Source organism: Eptesicus fuscus, chromosome 20, assembly GCF_027574615.1.
Source record: "Eptesicus fuscus isolate TK198812 chromosome 20, DD_ASM_mEF_20220401, whole genome shotgun sequence".
Taxonomy (NCBI): Eukaryota; Metazoa; Chordata; class Mammalia; order Chiroptera; family Vespertilionidae; genus Eptesicus; species Eptesicus fuscus.
The window spans coordinates 4,192,135-4,213,322 of NC_072492.1; the positions used below are offsets into that span (position 1 = coordinate 4,192,135).

Consider the following 21,188-nt stretch of genomic DNA (forward strand, 5'->3'; position numbering starts at 1 on the left):
ATGGTAGAGTTAACCCTCATGGTTTCTCCTACCTTTCCTTCCTACTTCCATCTCTGGATTTTTGTTGAATATACAGTTGACCCATGAATGCAGTCAAAAATCTGTGTGTAACATTGGGCTTCCCAAAAACTTTACTACATAATCTTATTTTAGTTATTTTAAGTAATACCCTTAAACCTGTTTATTGACTTTGTTTAGAAAAGAAATGGAATTCTCCTAAATTCCCTCCTTTGTTTCTTCCCTTTCTATCACCTGTTTTGTTTGTTCCAGTATTATTTTTACTGTCAAGTTTCATAATAATTACCTTTTGAATGACAATTCTGACCAGTTGTTCAGTCTTTGATCTTCAGTATTTTAAAATACATGAATTCAATCTTTTTTATTTCAGTTTTTCCTCTTATCTCCTGGATGGTTGGCTAAATTTCATTGTTGGGTGATTAAAAACCAAGTTGCAGGTGTTGTTTTCCTTTGGCTCTGTCATGTTTAAGGATATGAGCCTATTGATTTTAATCTTGAACTAGAGGCCTGGTGCATGAAATTTGTGCATGGGGGGGTGGGGGCTGTGTCCCTCAGTCCAGCCTGCACCCTCTCCAATCTGGGACCCTTTGAGGGATGTCTGACTGCCCGTTTAGGCCCGATCCCACCTAAACAGGCAGTCGGACATCCCTTTCACAATCCAGGACTGCTGGCTGCCAACCACTCGCCTGCCTGCCTGCCTGCTTGATTGCCCCTAACTGCTTCTGCCTGCCAGCCTGATCACCCCCTAAGCACTCCCCTGCCAGCCTGATTGACGCCTAAATGCTCCCCTGCTGGCCTGATTGCCCCTAATTGCCCTCCCCTGCTGGCCTGGTCACCCCTAACAACCCTTCCCTGCAGGCCTGGTAGCCCCTAGCTGCCCTCCCCTGCAGGCCTGGTTGCCCCTAACTGCCCTCCCCTGCAGGCCTGGCCGCCCCCAACTGCCCTCTCCTGCTGGCCCGGTCACTCTTAACTGCCCTCCCCTGCCAGCCTGGTCACCCCTAACTGCCCTCCCTTGCTGACCTGGTCTCCCCTAACTGCTCTCCCCTGCTGACCTGGTCACCCCCAACTGCCCTCCCCTGCAGGCCTGGTTTCCCCCAACTGCCCTCCCCTGCAGGCCTGGTCCCCCTCAGCTGCCCTCCCCTGCAGGCCTGATCGCCCCCAACTGCCCTCCCTTACAGGCCTGGTCCCTCCCAACTGCCCTCCCCTGCTGGCCATCTTGTGGCGACCATCTTGTATCCACATGGGTGTGGCCATCTTGTGTATTGGAGTGATGGTCAATTTGCATATTACCCCTTTATTAAATAGGATGGCTACTTGGCTAGGATAACACTCTCAGGTCAAACAGCAGAACAACCTTCCTGATGAAGCTGGGGCTGCGAGGGCTGGCTGAGGCTGTGAGGGTCTGTGATGGTCGGCTGGGGTGTCAAGGACCGCTGAGGCTGTGACGGGCTGGGAGGGCCGAGCCCCTTGGACGAATTTTGTGCACCAGGCCTCTAGTTTATTTATAAAACCATAGAGGTAGAAGAAGTAATTTGTAGAAAAAGTGGGCTTAAGAAAGAAGTTATAGAGGTAAAGGAAAGGCCTTGGGAGTGAGGAAGGTAATGGTAATGCACTTGGGGGAGGGGGAGCGAAAACCAAGAGGAAAGGAATAGGTGCTGGCTGCTCCCATGCTGGGTCCTCTGTTCTAAGGGTGTTAGGGAGGTCCCAGGGGAGTGCTTTTCTTTTTAATTTTTTTAAGTTCAGAGAGGAAGGGCAGAGGGAAAGAGGTAGAGAGAGAGAGACACTGAGAGTGAAACATCAGTGATGAGAGAGAATCATTGATCAGCTGCCTCCTGCACACCTCACCCTGGGAATCTAGCTCAGAATCAAACCTGTGACCCTTCAGTCCGCAGGCTGACGCTCTACCCACTGAGCAACCAGCTAGGGCCTGGGGGAGATCTTAATAGAATATTCAGCAGCTTTCCTGGTGAATCCTTTCAGTGTCTGGGTCTCCCCTGATTTGTTGGTAGGCACCAGCACAGGGGTCACTAGTCAAGGCAGCTGGTCCTGAGGCAGCTATGGTCATTGTCTGGTTTTGCTGCTTTTCTGGGCCTGGAGCTGAAATACAACTGAGGCCTAGATGTTATCTCTAGAAGGAAAGATCAGGGAATCAAACCACATGACCAGTGATATGCCAGGGGAGGGAAGGCCACCCTGGGACGAGGTCCCACCCTACAATTGTCCCTTGCTAGACACTTGGGGCTTTCCACCCCGATGACCTTCTGTATCTGGCCTCTCATCCTTGCTCTGCTCATGTCTGTCTAACTGCCTACCACAGTTCCCCCACTTGATTTCCAGGGGCGACCTGGTGCCTGCTGTAGCATGTGTATTTAATAAATGTTTGTTAGGCAGGTGACGGGGCGCCTTGTGCAGAGTACATGTTGGATGCATCTATTCTGGCAGGTGAAGGAGTCTTATTGGCACAACCCCCCTTCATAGAGCTTCCTTTTCCTTCTCCCCAGGACACTGTCGGGTCTCATTTATGGTGTAGGTTAGTAATCATTGCTTATTTTTCTCTTCTAGGCAGTGGTTATCATGGGTGTGGTGCTACAAGGTGCCAACCTGTATGGCTACATCAGGTGCAAAGTGGGCAGCAGAAAGAATTTAACCAGCATGGCCACATCTTATCTTGGAAAGCAGTTTTTAAGACAAGTAAGTTTTTTCTGGCTGTGAGGTAAATTTCATGTGTCAGGTGACTAAAGCAGTAATTTCTAACTCTTGTGGAGTTTAGTTTTTATAAAATACTTAAGTTTTTTAAGGCACATATTTATTTAGATATGAGTTGATAAAGTTATTTTAATTACTTTTTGGAGGCTTTTAAGACATTCCAGAGTATTGTCAGTGTCCTAAAATTATTTTAAAACCAGAGAGAGAAACTGTCATTGATAATAGCTTACTTAAAAGAAAAAAAGTTTAGTTACTTTTTATTAATTCTGGTGGCTCTAACAGCTTTGAAGAATGATACTGTAAGGCTTTAGGTTTTATATAGTAAGAACAATTAGAAACAAAATAAGACTATATTTAAAGATTATTTTAAAGTACTGAGATTTTTTTTTTTTAGAACATACTGGTTTTACTACAAATATCCAATAAGAATATTTATGAGGGTTTTCAATGGGATAAGTAGTAATCATAGATTGTTAAATCTCTTGGGGAAAAATGATTAGGTCTTTGTTTGCAGGCAGTAGGTTGTCAGGTAGTATTGTATTAGACAGTGAGTCTCAAACTTGAACAGGTATCAGGATCACCAAGTGGGCCAAAACGGGTTGGGGGGTCCCCCTCCAGAGTTTCTTGTTTATTTGATCTGGGTGGGGTCTCAGTTTGCATGTCTAACAAGTTCCCAGTGGGTCCAATGATTGCATTTAGATAACTAAAGCCCTACTGAAGAATATACAGCTAATAAATGGTACAAAACTAGGGCTTAATCCAGCTCTCCTGAAATTCATTGTTCTTTTCATTCTGCTGTAGTTTCTCTTGTATAAAGGATGAGAAATAGAGAAAAGTACTCTTTTTGGAGGGACATGATTCTCCTCCAGAGGGTTTTTGCACGCTGCCAAAATAGCTTTGCTGTGGTCCACCTATGGTAATTGTCAGGTGTGTGCTTAGGAGGTGTTTTTCCTTAGGATTTTCAGTGTTTCTGAAATGGAGGTGGCTGTTGAATACAGTGAAAGTGAATGTTGGGTAGGATTAGTGGACTTACCTGGTGGTACTCTGCTAAAATGACACCTGCTGGACATTGGGGTGGATCCATTGATTTGCTTCTCCAGCATGTTTGTAATTTTTAACATGATTGGGGCCATTGAATGTAAGTTAATGTAGCTGGCTCTGCTTACAAATACGGAGTATTTTCCTAGTTCTTTGAAGTCTGTGTTAAGTAAAATAGCTTTTTTTATTCAGGAGTTCTTACTCTTTTGCAGAACACCGGAGATGATCAGGCTTCCTGAAGAGGGGAAGAAGTCCCGTGTGTTCTGTTATATTGGGAACAACTGAAGAGATTCTTCACTCTGAGCCTTTTAGAACTCAGTACATGTAGCAGAGAGGAGTATTGGGTTTGTTTTTCCATTTGAAAATTTACTTAAAAAAAAAAAAAGGAAAAGTAGTTTTCATTTTCTTGCTAGCATTTGGGGCTTGAAAATATGGTATTGCTAGAAACATTGTCAAAATTTGGTTCATGGTGTACATATGTGTGTGCCCAGTCATGTAATATCCACGCACTGCAGTTTGACAAGAGTGTTTATGTTTGTGTACATATGTAATGAAGATGTTTGCATTTTGATCCATAGAATGTAGAAGGTTGTTCTTAATCTCATTTCAAAATTATGTGTATTTAAATATTTCTGTAGGTTATTATCAGAAGAAAGTTTTGCTTCCATGGTAAGAGTGCACTTTGGCTATTATAAGTTAGAAATAATTGTTAATTTTACGGCTTACTATGTACTTGATAATGAAACTCTTATCCTAGGCATTCACAGGCAGATAAAAACCAAATTTGGATCAGTGGCATGAGCTCGTTTCTAAAATTTTGTTTATTTTTATAGTAACAAGTCATGTACTTTAGGTCTATTAATATAAATGAGTTTTCATGGTTTATGTGTAAGGGGTACTTAGAGATTGCTGTGTTCTATTTGTTTTTGGAGAGTACAGCCAGCTTTTACCTTGGAACCTCCCGAAGAGCATCAGTGGTCCTTGGCCTAACGAAACTTTTTACCATGAAGAGAGCATTATTCTTCTGTCATAGTAAGAATAATTATTTAAATACTTGGCATAATAAATGCCTAAGAGACACTTTATTTTATGAATCTATTTTTTTTTTCTTGCTTTAGTGGGGATATTGTAAACCATGCATTTGTGTTAATGATATTTCTTAAAAAGCAATATGTGTAACAGTCTATGAACTGTTACAGACACGTGTAAATTCTCTTATAGGTATTCTGTAACCTTTGTTGGAGTCTCAATCAACAAACTGTTTTGTCAATGTATTTATACATTGTTAAAATTTTTTAAAGATGTTTTGTTTAATTGAATAAGTGTCTATTTGGAGTGATAGCTTTGAAAGTGCATAACTTTATATTTGTATAAAAGTCTAATGTTTACAAAGCACTTGACACGTGTAATCTCATTTGATCCGAGTGACATACCCGTTTCGTGTGATGCCTGGAACTTCAAGTTACTGAGTGACTTGTCCAAGGAAACAGGTTACAGGAAGTCTCATCAGTATACAGTTCTCTGTGTGTAGAGGAAATTTTTGTCTCTAATGTCTTTCCCTTTCTTAAGAATCATTAAGTTATTAAGTCATTCATTTATTAAGTGCCTGTTTGCCATTTAACTTGTGCTTATCTGGTGAGGAAAGTCAATGCTGCATACAGACATGTTATTTAATTTGAAAGATCTAAATCTTTAAAGTTGAGAGTCTGACAGGGGACACATTGATACAGGTTTTGATATAACTATGTTGTTACTTGATCCCACAGTCCTACAAGCCAAATATGAATTGATTTTTGGGATATGCATGTGGCAGGGTTTACCACTTATTCCTAATATCCATTTTCCCTTCTACATGTTTCCTACTTATTAGCTGGGACATGGCAACAAAGACAGCTTGTTCCAGATTTGCTTGCTGCATCTTATGTGGCCATGTGACTGAGTTCTGGCCACAGGCACATTTCCAGGAAGTATTCCTAAAGGAGGGGCATTCCTGTCCCCTCCCCTTTTCTTTTCCTGCTAGCTGAAGTGTGGACCGCAAAGGTGGAGCTTGTGAATAGCAGATAAATAAGGCGGGCATTGAGCCCCCTCTAATGGGAATAGCAACCCTGAACTGCATATTGAATCTATAATAATAAAAGCGTAATATGCTAATTAGACCAGGCGTCCTTCCTAATGAAGATGGGGCTGTGAGGGAAGCCTGAGTCCTGGGTGCCAGAGGGAAGCTGGTGCCAGCAGCCAGGGGAAGGAAGGCCCACTCTTGCATGAATTTTGTGCATCGGCCTCTAGTTTTTAAATAAGAAAGAAACGTCTATCTTGCTTGAGTGTTGTTATTTTGGCTTTTCTGTTGCTAGAGTCTAACTGAATTCTTCCATAAAGTGTAGTTTCAGCATCCTCCCTAATTGTTTGCATTAGTATAGTATTTAGGATAGAATAATTCAGTAGGTACCTTTTCAGCTGTGCTTTTGCCCATAGTGCAGTGATTTTTCATACTAGTTTAGTTCTTTCTTCCAAGTCTTGTGTCAAAGCTCAATATTTATAATAAATAAAGCAGAGCTGTTCTAGTGGAAACAGAATTGGAGCCTCTGCAGTCACCCTCTCAACCAATTTCCAAGGAGCCTCCTGAGCTGCTGTTTGGAAACCACTACTAGGAAAAGTAAAACCAGCCATTCCTGGTTTTGAAGAATATAGTCTCAAATCATATGTTAAATATACTTTTTAATTACAAATAAAATCAGAAGAATATCTAATTCTTATGAAAATCAGGAAACACTCCTTCAAACCTTTATGTTGTTCTAAATAAGAAAGAAAGAAGTCTATCATTTCCTGAAGAAGTTATAATTTAGTGCCAAGGAAAATGTAATCTCATTTGTAACTTTTTCCCACTACAACTAATTCAAGAAAGAAAGAAAGCACCCATGGTCAGAAAATCAAGTAGTACAGAAGGGCAACAAATGAATGCAAGTCTTATCCCATTCTCAATTTTGTTCCCCAGGAGCAAACATTTTCAACTGCTTGGTTTTATGTTTTGGGATATTTACTGCTGTACCTCTAAATAATATGCTTAGTGCTTACATTGTTTCTTGACTTAGTAACTTTATAATTAGCTGTTGACTTCCTTCTGTGAAAAATGAAGATTTAACTCAACCTCCCCTCCCCATATATAGTTTGAGCACTGTTCTTTGTCCAATTGATTGTATTATTAAAGGCTTAGCATAAACCTCAATTTTTTTATTTCATCAATGACCTGTTATAACTGTTAATTTCCTTTATTAGTAATTTGTTCAACTTCAAGTAACAGAAAATCCTATAAATAATGGATTTCACCAAGTCTGAAAGTAGGTGATTGCTGGTGTTGATGTAGTCACTAAACAGTTCCTTAGAAAGCTGGGTTTTGTCCCTGTGCTCATTGCCTCAGGGTCATGACTGTCACAGGTGAAGAAATCACAGGAGACTTTTGCTTCTACTTACACCTCATTAGCCAAAATGGTGTCACCCAGGGGTTAGAAAGTGTGAGAAAACAAGTTATTAAGGAAGGCACATTGTTGCCTTGAATAAAAGAGATTTTGTTAGGGAAAAGGGACACTGGGTAGGCATCTAGCAGTGCCTTCCACATACTTCTCACGTGGGGCTTTCTGTAGGGGACACTGCCCCTGTGGTGGCCAATGCTCTTGGCATCCTTTGGTCTAGACGGCACTTTAAAGCAACTTTTTATGCAAAGCCATTAAAGCAAGATAGTTCAGTGAGGGTGTAGGCTGGTGTACTAACACATTGCGGACGGATCATGACAATTCTTATGTTTTCTGTTCTAAGGCTTGTGGTCAATCACAAGAATTCTTTAAAAAAGATATTAGCTTGTAAGAACATGTAATAAATAACTTTAAAATGCAATGGGTATTTAATTTTAAAGCGTGCCTTTTAACATTTATGTAAAATGTTTTCTGTACTTGTTCGATAGAAACTTATCTGGTCCTCTTTGTGTTAGGTATATATCCTTACTTTGATATGATTAGGGGATTGGATTTAGAATATTCAGAGCAGTGGTTCTCATGGGGATGGTGCTACCCACAAGGGAGAGTGTTTTGTAGTATGGAGAGAGAAGGGTTGATTGACACGATGATTGGCTATTTTAGTGGGCAGAGCCTAGGGATGCCAGGCCAAGCAGAGGACAGGACCAAACATTGTCATGTATGTCTAATAACTCCCATCTATCTCATGAATAGTTATGTACATAAAATCCTGTTTATCATGAGAAAGAAAGAGCAACCTCTGGAAGCTGACCTGTTCTGACAGCCAGGCTGTGGTGGTCTCCTGTTGAACATAATTTTATACACCATCAACATCTGATAGAGCCATTCTGACCATGAGGGTGCAAGAAAAAAATAAGGACCCTGTGATCATGCTGTAGCATAGAAGTGCTGTGCAAACCTCAAAAAAGACCGAACACCCCCTCCCCTGGCTTACATGAGTGGCTGCTGCTCTACTAAATACATCTTCAGACCACTGTTCTTCCTACTTTCTAGATGAAAATTAGTAGGATACCACTCAGGCTTGCTTTACTTTCTGAAAGCACCTATTCCAACTATGATCCATGGAGCCAACCTTTCTTGAAGTCACAGAGGTCCACTTATAGGCCCACATCCTATAAATAAGCCCTTCTTAGCACCCTCAATGAGACACCCTTGATGTGGTCTTTCTTCTGCAAAAGGTTCTAATAAGCCCAACTGTTCAATCACGGATCTGTTCCCCATGGTCTCTAGCTGGTGAGCATTGACAATTATCTGAGCTTAGACTATTAGTTCCATTGTACATATAAAAACTCCATTTTACATTTTTAGTTGCATATTTGCAATATTTGACATCAAAAGCAACTATCAAGTGAAAGGTTATACTCTGTTCAGTACTTTACCAAGAATTTTCCCTCATTTTTAAAACTCACCAATGGCAACCTTGCTCATGGCATTTGAATTGCAAGTCAGACCTGCTGCAGCTGCATTGTCTGGTTTGTAGGGCCACACTCCTGGAAATTACGTGCTCATAAAAGCACCTGACTACCTTATTGCGTCTTCAGTAGTTGTGGCCATTTACTTTCATATTGAACTACATATTTCCATAAGTTGCTTCCTTTGGTTTCTCCTTTATATTAGACATTGATTTTAAAAATGCCCGATATAAGTTGTATTGTCTACCCATCTATATGTTTTTTAGAATAATAGAAAGGGTATTTAAAAATATTTGTAATAAAAATTTGCTGTGGGTCTGAAGGTGTGAAAAACACTGGTCTGCAGTTACAGGTGGACAGTCTGCCCCTTACACTTCCTTGCTTAGGTGGAGCTAGAAAGCAAATTTGAGCTTGTACTGAGGTGTTCTAATATTCTGAGTTCTTAGGATGGCTGCCATAGACTTTGGAAACTAGTGCTGACATTCTATGAAATTGGAGAAGTCAAATAATTCTTGTTTGGGTGGTATATCATAGGTGGAATGCCTGATATTCTAAGTGAATTCAGTATATGCTGTTGCATTAATTTAAGAGAAAACCATTGTATCCAACTTTCTATTAAAAGAAATTCTGGAGAAACATTTCAAGAATGGTGGAGTAACAGTCTCTAAAGATCTGGTCCTCCACAGAAACAAGGAGAACTCTGGCAGAATTTGTCAAAATCAACTTTTTCAAGCTCCAGAAATTAAGCAAAGGATTAATTAGGATACATGAGAACCGTGTATTAAATAAAAATGGTTGACTCTCTGTGAGAATAATAAGCTTTGTGGTGTTTTACTAGTAATGTCCTCATCCTCTCTCTCCCCAGCTCTGTGGTAGTCTTGAAAACCAGCAACCTGGAAACACCGTAGCTGAGAAAACCAACCACTGAAATAGTTTGGAAATCCCCAAATAGTTTTGGTGTTACCGAAGGAGTCCCATCCTCAGAGAATTGTCACTCTTTGATTTGTTTGGCAGCTCCCTAGGAGGTTCCAGTATAGGGCTTATCCTTCCTATCTAATAAAAGCGTAATATGCAAATTAACCATCACTCCACTCTCAAAGCCATGCCCACCAGCGAATCAGGAGCGAGTATGCAAATTAACCCAACCAAGATGGCTACGGCCACATAGCAAATAGGAGGCTTGGGTTGCCTCCGGCGATGGAGGAAGCCAAGCTTTCTGCACACCCTGGCCAGCCCAAGCCTCCACTCACGGCTACAAAGTTTCAATTATAGAAGATAAATAAATCCCAGATACCAGGGCCTCCACTTGGGTGTCTGGGGGGTGGGGGAGGTGCGCATGGCCAGCCTGCAAACCACCACAGGCCCCTTGCCCAGGCCGCCCCACGCACCAAGGGAACCCCCACTCTGATCCAGGACACCCTTCAGGGCAAACCAACTGGTCCCCACCCATACACTAGGCCTCTATCCTATCTAATAAAAGAGTAATATGCAAATTGACTCACTCCAACACACAAGATGGCTGCTCCCATGTGGTCAAAGATGGCTATCCCCATGTGGACACAAGATGGCCAGCAGGGGAGAGCAGTTGGAAGGGACCAGGCCTGCAAGGGAGGGCAGTTGGGGTCAATTAAGCCTGCAGGGGAGGGCAGGTAGGGGTGACCAGGCCGGCAGAGGAGGGAAGTTGGGGGCAACCGGGCCTGCAGGGAAGGGCAGTAGGGGGGAACCAGGTCTGTGGGGGAGAGCAGTTGGGGGTGACCAGGCCTGCAGGGGGGAGGCCAGATAGGGGCAAATAGGCTGGCAGGGGAGCAGTTAGGCATCAATCAGGCTGGCAGGGGAGTGGTTAGGGGGTGATCAGGCTGGCAGGCAGAAATGGTTAGGGGCAATCAGGAAGGCAGGCAGGCAAGCATTTGGGAGCCAGCAGTCCTGGATTGTGAGAGGGATGTCCGACTGCCTGTTTAGGCTGGATCCTACCAGGATAGGGCCTAAATGGGCAGTCGGACATCCCTCGAGGGGTTCCAGATTGGAGAGGGTGCAGGCTGGGCTGAGGGACACACACCCCCATGCACGAATTTCAACAGACTCAATGAGGAAAGCCCTAGCTCCAGGTTGTTGGGAATAAACAATAAAAAAAAAAAAGTAGCAATTGTTTAAATAAACTGTCTGAGATACTAATACCTGTTGATACAAACAGATTAGTTAAAAAAATTTTTAAGGGAAATATGGGGTGTAATGTGAGATGTTCATAGGAGGCTTTAAAAAGCCCTGACAGTCCTAGCCAGTTTGGCTCAGTGGATAGAGTGTTGGCCTGCGGACCAAAGGGTCCTGGGTTTGACTCAGGTCAAGGAAACATACCTCGGTTGTAAGCTCCTTCCCAGCCTGGACCCTGGTTAGGGCTCATGCAGGGGGCAACCAATTGATGTATTTCTCTCACATCGATATTTCTCTCTGTCTTTCCCGCTCTCTTTCACTCTCTAAAAATCAATGGAAAAATATTCTCGGGCGAGAATTAAAAAATCTACTAGAAAAATAAATAAACAAACTAATTAATTAAAATAAAAAGCCCTGACATACTCCTGGGCTGGGGGGTTGGTGGTGGTGGGGGTGTAAGCAGAGAGCCACACATATGTGCAGGCTTTGCACGCCCAGAAAAAGATCTGAAAAGGCACTGTCTCAACTCTGGATTTTCTTGAGGCTCTGCATAAACAGGAATAAAGGCTTAGGCAGAGTTGTAATTGCTGGAGTCTTTAAGATGTGCCCCAATATGCTGGACCCCTTCAGTAAGGGAGATTTCTGTCTTGGGTACATAAGGAAATTCCTAATTATTAGCTGAAGATTAAACTAACTTTAGAAATTTTAGTGACTACGCATGACAAAGGATAGCTTTTACAGAATTAGTTTAGGAAAGTCAGTCAAAACAAAAAGCCAGTAGTAACAACAACAAACCTTAAAAGGAAGGGACAATAAATTTGATTTCCCGAGTGGCCATCTTATATTTTTAAATTGTCCAGATTTCAACAAAAAAAAATTATGAGTCATGCCAAGAAATAAAGTATGGTTCATACAGAGGGAAAATATGAACAAACATTCCTGATGAAGCCCATACAATTAAAGCCCAGACTTTAAATCAACCGTCTTAAGGAGCTAAAGGAATCCGTGGACAAAGGACTAAAAGAAACTAGGAAAGTGATTTGTGAAAAAAAAAGAATAAAATTATAAAAAGCCAAATTAAATTTTGGAACTGAAAAGTACAGTAACTAACAAAAAAATTTAGTAAAAGAGTTCAACAGATTTGAGCCAGTCAAATGAAAGAATCAGAAAACTTGGAAATTGGACAATTGCATTATCCAGTTTGGGGATTGGAAAGAAAAAAGAATTTAGAAGAGTGAACACAACCCAAGGGACCTGTGAGACAAGAATACCAATATACATGTTATGGGAGTCCCAGAAGGATAAGGGAGAAAGGGTTAGAAACAATATTTGAAGAATTAATGGCTGAAAACTTCCCAAATTTGATAAAAGATTTGAAAAAAGATAACATTAATTTACACATCTTAGAAGCTTAATAAATTCTAAATAGGATGAACTCAAAGATAGTCACATCTAAACACTTCATAGTCAAACTGTCCAAATCCAATGACAAAGAATATTGAAAGTAGCAAGAGAAAATAACCCATCACATATAAAGGATGCTCCATAAGATTAAAGGCTTGCTTCTCATCAGAAACCATGAGGTTGGAAAGCTGTAAGGTGATATATTCAATATAGACTTTAAGACAAACATATTGTTAAAGGAGACAAAGAATGACATCCTATATAATAAAAGGCTAATATGCAAATAGACAGAACGGCAGAACAACTGCTTGCTATGACGTTCGCTGACCACCGGGGGGGGGGGGATTTGGAACATGGCGGGTGTTGGTGGCGGTGGGATGGTGGAGCAGGTGAGTGGGGGCGACAGACCAAGGCAGGGCACCAGTTGATGTCATTGGGGTGAACATATGGTGGTTACTGAAAATTCTTTGCTCCTGCACACCATGGTCCCTCCTGGTGCTCACACCTGCTGCAGGCACCAGCCTTGCTCATACCTGCAGCCAGCACCAGAGCTGCCGCTCGCACCTGCTGCTGGTGCCTGACACTGGACCCAATCACTCCGCGCTGTCAGCAGGTTCGAGGGGGGCCAGTGCTGGCAGCGAGTGGGAGTGGCAATGGCGGGAGGGGGCTACCAGCAGAGAGGGGACTGGGGGCAGGGGCGTGGAGGATGGGCTGAGACCCACCTCTGTGCCCACCGCAGCCTTGTGGCCTACAGTTCCTTTCAAGGTGCATGGATTCGTGCACTGGGACCCTAGTATATTGATAAAAGGGTCAACCCATCAGGAAGACATAATAATTATAAACATACTAGAGGCCTGGTGCACGACATTCGTGCACTGGGGGAGAGGGGGGTCCCTCAGCCCGGCCTGTGCCCTCTCGCAGTCTTGGGACCTCTTGGGGGATGTCTACCTTGTGGCTTAGGCCCGATCCTCTTGGGGATTGGCCCTAAGCCGGCATTCAGACATCCCTCTCACAGTCCAGGACTCTCGCAGTCGGGACCCCTCGCTCCTGCCACCACCGCTGCGCTTGCCAGCCATGAGCCCAGCTTCTGGCTGAGCAGTGCTCCCCCTGTGGGAGCACAGTGACCACCAGGGGGCAGCTCCTGCATTGAGCTTCTGCCCCTTGGTAGTCAGTGTGCATCATAGCAACTGGTCATTCTGCAGTTCAGTCGATTTGCATATTAGGCTTTTATTATATAGGATGTATTTGACAACAGAGCCCCAAAATGCATGAAGCAAAGCTGAGAGGATTGAAGGGAGAAATAAACAAGTCCATTATTATTATTATTAAATAACTAGAATCCTGATGCAGAAAGATTTGTGCTAGAATGGGCTTCCCTTTCCCTGGCTGCCAGCACCACCTTTCCACTCCGGCCCAGCCCCTTTCCGCTCAGGCCCCGGAGCTGCCTCTTTCCGCTCTGGGAGCTGCCTCTTTCTGCTCCGGCCCCGCCTTCCCATGCTGCCAAGAGACCCTGAGAGACCAGGGGTGGGGCAGAACTCCTGCGTCGTTGCCATGGTGACTATGCAAGCGTCCCTCCCCATTCACTCGGCGCATGTGTATGCAAATTAACCGCCATCTTTGTTGAGTTAATTTGCATATCACTCCTGATTGGCTGGTGGTGTAGTGGAGGTACGGTCAATTTACATGTTTGTCTATTAGTAGGTAAGACTAGAGGCCGGGTGCATGAAATTCGTGCATGGGCAGGGGCGTGTCCCTCAGCCCAGCCTGCACCCTCTCCAATCTGGGACCCCTAGAGGGATGTCCGACTGCCCATTTAGGCCCGATCCCACCGGGGATCCAGGACTGCTGGCTCCCAACTGCTCGCCTACCTGTCTTCCTGATTGCCCCTAACCGCTTCTGCCTGCTAGCCTGATCACCCCCTAAACACTCCCCTGCCAGCTTGATTGATGCCTAACTGCTCCCCTGCCAGCCTATTTGTCCCTAACTGCCTTCCCCTGCAGGCCTGGTCACCCCCAACTTCCCTTCTTTGCAGGCCTGGTCCCTCCCAACTACCCTCCCCTGCTGGCCTGATCGCCTACAACTGCCCTCCCTTGCAGGCCTGGTCCCTCCCAACTACCCTCCCCTGCTGGCCATCTTGTGGTGGCCATCTTGTGTCCACATGGGGACAGAATCTTTGACCACATGGGGCAGCCATCTTGTGTGTTGGAGTGATGGTCAATTTGCATATTACTCTTTTATTAGATAGGTTAGAGGCCTGGTGCATGGGTGGGGGCCAGCTGGTTTGCCCTGAAGGGTGTCCTGGATCAGGGTGGGGGTTCCCTTGGGGCATGGGGCGGCCTGAGCAAGGGGCCTGTGGTGGTTTGCAGGCTGGCCACGCCCGCCAGCGACCCAAGTGGAGGCCCTGGTATCTGGGATTCATTTATCTTCTACAATTTAAACTTTGTATCCTGGAGTGGAGGCCTGGGCCTGCAAGGGCAGGTGGAAAACTTGGCTTCCTCCATCGCCAGGGAAACCCAAGCCTCCCTCCTGCTCTCCATGGCCTCAGCCATCTTGGTTGGGTTTATTTGCATATTCGCTCCTGTTTTGCTGGTGGACGTGGCTTGTGGGTGTATTGGAGGTATGGTCAATTTGCATATTACTCTTTATTAGATAGGATGATTCACTCTTATTTTTTAGTGATTGAAATAATCTATGTAAAATATTCAGCATAGTTCTAGGCATGTGGTAATTAGAAAGAAAAACTGTTATTTAGAAAAAAACACTTAGTTTCTTTGCTGTTGAAAGGTGGTGAGATCAGGAAATCTAACCATAGTAGCCAGAGACTTCAATATCTCACTTTTAGTAATGGATAGCCAAGCTGGGCAGAGCAACAAGGAAACAGAGGATCCCACAGTGCTGTCAACCAGCAGAGCTCACAGACACTTACAGAGTACTCTACCCAGTAACAGCACAACACACTTCACTAAAGTTCACATGGAGCATTCTCAAAAATGGGCCATAAGTTAGGCCATTAAACAGCCCTCAATAAATCTAAAAAGATTAAAACCATACTAACCACAATGGAATTAAATTAGAAATCAACCACAGAAGGAAATTTGGAAAAATAAAAAATATGTGGAAAGTAATTGACACACTGTGAAATAACCAAGGATCAAAAAAAGAAATCACAAAGAAAATTACAAAATACTTTAAGATGTATGAAAATGAAAACACAACATACCAAAATGTATGAGAGGCAGCCATAACAATGGTTAGAGGGAAATTTATAACAAGAAACCCTTTATTAAAAAAGAAAACTTTTATTCGTTGCTCATGGGGATGCAGGATGGTACAGCCATGTGGGAAGGCAGTTTGGTAGGTTCTTACAGAACTAAAGGTACTTGTGTTATCACTGTAACTAGCTAGCTAATAATAATAGGAAAGGAGCAACGGGGAGGCCAGACATAAGCATGTCATCTGGGCAGCTTCACCAGGAAGCTGCAACTTCATGCTCCACGGAGAGCCACTGTCCCTTCCCTGGCAATCACTGGGGGAAGGGGAAGGTGGGTACATGCACAGTGTAGTTGGGGTGATGTAGGGAAGGTGCTGCTTTTCAGTCTTACCCGGGAAAACAATAATTGGCCAGAGGGATGGAGCCACTGCAAGCACACAGAACCCTGAGGTTTAATTGGTTATGCTCTAGTTAAAATCCCCAGAGACAAAGGAATTCTCGCCCTCTTGTTTTCTTTGTTTCGCTCCTGCTTCCTTGCACTGGCTTGCTCTGTGACCTGAGCTAGTCTGACATTTGGCCCTAGAAGCCATGCAAGACCCCACACATGATGGACTGCAGCTGGGAACACAGCTAACCTAGCCAGATGCTGGACTGGGAAGGACCTTAATATGGAGCAGAAGCTCTGGCTTTGAGTCTAGCCCTACTGAAGACAAGATGGGACTTTTTCCATGTGGGACTGAGGGAGATGGGACCTTGGAAGGGAGCCCCCTTAAGGTTACATCATCAACAAAGCTTTCCATGGTACCTCATCCTCCTGGGCAGGCCTCAGGAAATTCTTGTCCCCATAGCACCAGTAACAGATGGGGATGCAGAGGACACCCCATCAATAACATAACCTAGCAATTGCACTCCTTGGTATTTATTTAAATGGAATAAAACTTATGTCCACACAAAACCTGCACACAGGTGTTTACAGCAGCTTTCTTCATAATTGCCCCAAACTGGAAGCAACCAAGATGTCCTTTAGTAGGTGAATGAATAAACTGTGGTACATCCAGACAGTGGAATATTTTTCAGCATTAAAAAGAAATGAGCTATCAAGCCATGAAAATACATGGAGGAACCTTAAGTGCATATTACTAAGTGAAAGAAGCCATCTGCAGAGGATACACACTATATGATTTCAACTATATGACATTCTGGAAAAGGCAAAACTGTGGAGACAGTAAAACTATCGCTGGTTGCTAAGAATTGGGGTGGAGAGAAGGATGAATAGATGGAGACTAGAAGATTTTTATGGCCGTGTAACTAGTCTGTGTGAATTTCAACATTACAATATTACAATGATGGATACATGTAATACATTTGCCCAAACTCATAGAATGTACATACAACACCAAAAGTGAACTCCAGGGTAAACTATGGACTTAACATGGTTATGATGTGTTAATGAAGATTCATTGAATGTGACAAGTGGGGGATGTTGATGCTGGGGAAGGCTATGTATATGTAGAGAGTGTATGGGAAATCATTGTGTCACCCTCTCAATTTTGTTGTGAATCTAAAACTACTTTAAAAAGTAGTCTTAAAAAATACCAAAAGAGATTTCAAATCAACAGTCTAATCTTTCACCCTAGGAAACTAGAAAAATGAAGAGCAAAGTAAACCCAAGGGAAACAGAAGGAAGGAACTCATTAGGGGGAAGAAAAGACTAAAGTTCCTAAAATAAGGAATGAAAGAGGGGACGGCAGTACTGAGAAAAAGCAATCTGTACTGAATACTTTAGTGAATGGTTGTCCCAATAGACTATAAAGCATTTTATACCGATTTGTAGTGTTAACATTCTGTTATAGAAGCATCCAAACATTGTGCTTTCTCCATGCTGGAGATGTATGTAGAAAAATGTAATCAAGAAGAACTTGTGTTTGAGTCAGTCTGACTGGGATTGTGGATCCAGTTCTACTTCCTAGTCCTGAGTTTGAACAGGTTACTTATCCCATTTTTACAGATGAGCCAGTAAGCTGAGGGTCATAAGTAAGATTACCTTCCCTTTTCTTGGGGGAGCGGACAGGGGTTAATAAGGACTAAATGAGGTAGATAATCTGTATAAAATATTCAGCATAATCCCAAGCACAGGGCAAGTGCTTGATAGTACTAATTTATTCAAAAAGCAAAATAGAATTGCTTAGCTAGTTAAAGATAGAGCTATCAGGAAATCCAACAGCTAGTTAAGTGTCTTCTCTTTCATTCAGATTCACATCCAATCTATGGCGTGGAGAATTCCAATGGAGCAAAGCAGTCAGTTGAAGGAAAGGATGCATATTTTTTAATTTTATTTTACCTAGACCTATTAGAGATCATATAATTGTGAGCTGGTAACTTTCTATAGTGTTCATTTGTAATTTATTTTATATTTAAAACACATCCTGTTTCTTATATTTTTCAGAGTGTTGAAATTCAACTATACTGGTAAACATTTCTTTTAGGATTTACCTTTCCTTGCATCCCTTTTTCTTCTTTTTGCTTGTAGCTTGCATGTCCTCCACTAGGTGGCAATACACCAACATAAAATGTAAATGAAACAGCCATATTGCCTCACCTTAGTTACTAGGTCTAATGGGAAATAACGGTTTTCCTGGAAAATCAGCCTGCAAATAGTAAGTTAGAACTAAATCCATGCTTCCTGTTATGCAATTAATTGGAACCAGTGCTTATAAATGAACAAATGCTGAATGAATAAGTACAGTAATATATTTAGTACTTTAAATGGGAACAGATCTCCCTCATAGGGCAATTGGAAGGGGTCAAAGTGGTTCAGTATAATATATGTAGTACCTGCCTCAATGTCCCAGACACTGAGGGCAAGGTACTACACCCATTCCCAAAGGACAAATGAGAACTCTGAGGACTAAAGGGTCATTAGTTTTCCCAGGGCCATACAACTGGAGAGAGGGGAAGCCAGGACTTGTCAATCAATGGTGGGGAAGAAGATGACTTTGAATTGAATATATGCTGGATTTGAAGTCAATGGTTACATCCAAGGACCAGAATGCGATGGAAACCTGGAATTCTGCTTTAGAGTTGGGCCAGAAGCAGAGTTTGAGAGGATCCTGGAGAGCAGAGTTGAAGCTGTAATGTGTATGGGGCTGTCTATGGCAAAAGTGGGTGTAACAGAATGAACAGCCAAAATGCAGTTCCCAAGAAGCAAGGTGAGAATGCAGAAAGTTACAGGGCCTGCACTGGAGACAGACAGACGTAAGAGTAAACCATGACTCCATACTCTCCGGCTGTTTGTTCTTGGGCAAGATACTGAGCCACTTTGGCCCCTTCCAATTGCCTATGAGGGAGATCTGTCCCCATTTACAGATGGGGAAACTGAGGCTTCAAGAATGTGTGAATTAGCCCAAGGTCTGGGTATATCTAGTACATGATGGATCCAAGATTAAAATCTGAGAGTCTGACTTAGGTTTACACTGCTGGGTACACATACGATGCTCCCAGTGACAGCGCTAGGGCACTGCTAGCAATGCCCTCGGTCTCTGAGTCTCCTGTGTCCGTCAGGATTCTTGAGAGAAACAGGACCAATGGGAGAGAGAAACACGTCTTTATATCTATATACCCACAGCTCTGTATCAGTCGGGTATATCCCTGGAAGTTAATCTCTTAACATACGTATATGTGTACACACACACACAAAGATATTTACTTCAAGGAATTGGCTCATATAATTGTGGGAGCCGGCAAGTGTGTTCAGCAGGGCAGACAGCAGCTACAACTGGGGCAGGGGCTTATGCTGAGATCTCCAGGCCAAAGTTCTCTTTCCCCAGGGAACTCGGAGTTTTGCTCTTAATGTCTTTTAACTAATTGGATTAGACCCACCCCCTGCTCTAGGCATCACTTTTGTGGGGCAGCAGTTGAAGATGTTAACCACGTCCACAAAATGCTTGCAGCAACACCTACATAACGATTTAATTAAATAATTGGCACTACAGCCTAACCAAGTCAACACATAAAACTAATTGTCACTCCCCTCTCATTATCTGAAAGCTCTGTGACTTTCTGCTTTGCCTTTACATTCCCAGTGCAGAGCCCAATGCCCAGCACCAAGTGACCCTAAACAAACATTTATTGGATGTGTACCCTGCCCCCCTTTAACAGCCCAGGGAGCGTGAACATATGCATCCTGTTTTCCACTGCAGACCTCTCACATGACAGAGAACCACACATCGCTTTTTTGGGGCCCCTGGATGAGCCGCAGGAGACAAAGATGAAGCCATTGATGGTCACCGCCAGCTGGGGCCGTGAGCAGGGCTGCCACCACCCAGAGCTCACAGGGGTCCCGGGACGCCGTGCTATGTGTATGCTGTCTCTGTTTTTATTTCTGCTAGCACCGGTTTCTAGCTCCTGACTTTATTTGCAATTTTGTCAATGAAGCACAAAGGTTTTCCAGCAGCTAAACCTGCTGAGGTTAGATAAGGGTGGAGAACTGTGGGTCTGTGAGTGCCTGTGGTCACTGAAGGACGGGCCCTGCGAGCTCCTTCCGAGGCCCAGCAGCCAACAAAAAGCGAGGCTGCGGATGCACTCCCTTTGGGAGTTTTCTGAAGCAACTGACTTTATATCTTCCCCACTTTAAAGAGAATGGCGTCACCTCCTATGATAAGAATTTAAAAACATCTTGGAATGCTTCTTTTCTTTTCTCCTCTCTCTTCTCTTTAGGATTACATCATGCTGCCTCCTAGAATTCTGTCCATCACCTCCTTCCTTAGATTTATCTACATATAGAGTCTGACAACAAGCATTCATCTTGATCCCTAATACCCAGGACAGAGACGACTTGTAGGAGAGGCTGAAAGACCTGTTGAATGAAACAGGACTGGGGGAGGTGGAATATTTGCCAGGACTGACTTGTGTACCCCACCCCACCCCCAATTCATAAGTTGACACTCTAACCACCATTGTGACTGTATTTGGAGATAAGGTTTTTAGGAGATAATTAAGGTTAAATGAAGTCATAGGGTGAGGTCCTAATCAGAAAGGATTGGTGGCATTACAAAAACAAAAAGATCTCTCTTTCCAACTGCACACACCAAGAGAGGGCCATGTTAGGACACAGAGAGCAAGCGGCTGCCAGCATGCCAAGAAGAGAGCTCTCATTGGGAAGTGAACTGGCTGGCTCTTGGATCTGGGGCTTTCAGGCTCCAGAATTGTGAGAAATAAGCCAGCCAGTCTATGGTAATACAATACTAATCATAATGAATTGTAACATCTTAAAGCTTGTCTAATGGATGCTGTCAAATGTGACAGGGAAGCATAAAGGAAGAAAACTAATTTTCATGAAGTAATTTTCAATTCCAGGAAAAAAATTGGGAAAGGGATTCTAAGTCAAAGAATTATTTTTAAAAGAAATCTATTTTTATGGATTTCAGAGAAGAAGGGAGAGGGAGAGAGAGATAGAAACATCAATGTTGAGAGAGAATCATTGATTGGCTGCCTCCTGCATGCCCCACACTATGGACCAAGCCCACAACCCGGGCATGTGCCCTGACCAGGAATCGAACCATGACCACATGGTTCATAGGTCTACACTCAACCACTGAGCCATGCTGGCAGGGCAAGGCAAGGAATTACTTATGCAAAGGTGTGGAGAGTAGCATGCAGGTAGGTCACACACAAATACATACACACACCACCTTGTGGTACAACCGTGGGAGACATCAGGTTTCT

General features: G+C 43.4%; 1 protein-coding gene across 10 annotated transcripts in view; it reads left to right on the forward strand.

Moving 5' to 3' along the window:
- Window positions 1-21,188, forward strand: part of TVP23C (trans-golgi network vesicle protein 23 homolog C) — a 62,228-nt gene that overhangs the window by 14,111 nt on the left and 26,929 nt on the right. For 4 of the 10 annotated variants that reach the window (XM_054709230.1, XM_054709225.1, XM_054709233.1 and 1 more), the window contains 3 exons: window positions 2,581-2,709; window positions 4,695-4,794; window positions 17,717-17,844. In XM_054709230.1, coding sequence (XP_054565205.1) covers window positions 2,581-2,709; window positions 4,695-4,794; window positions 17,717-17,829 — 342 coding nt within the window. In that variant the 3' untranslated portion in view covers window positions 17,830-17,844. Of the gene's footprint in view, window positions 1-2,580; window positions 2,731-3,974; window positions 4,172-4,694; window positions 4,795-9,566; window positions 9,593-17,716; window positions 17,845-21,188 lie in introns of those variants that run through there. The other 6 variants (XR_008554733.1, XM_054709227.1, XM_054709226.1 and 3 more) reach the window with 6 other exon arrangements.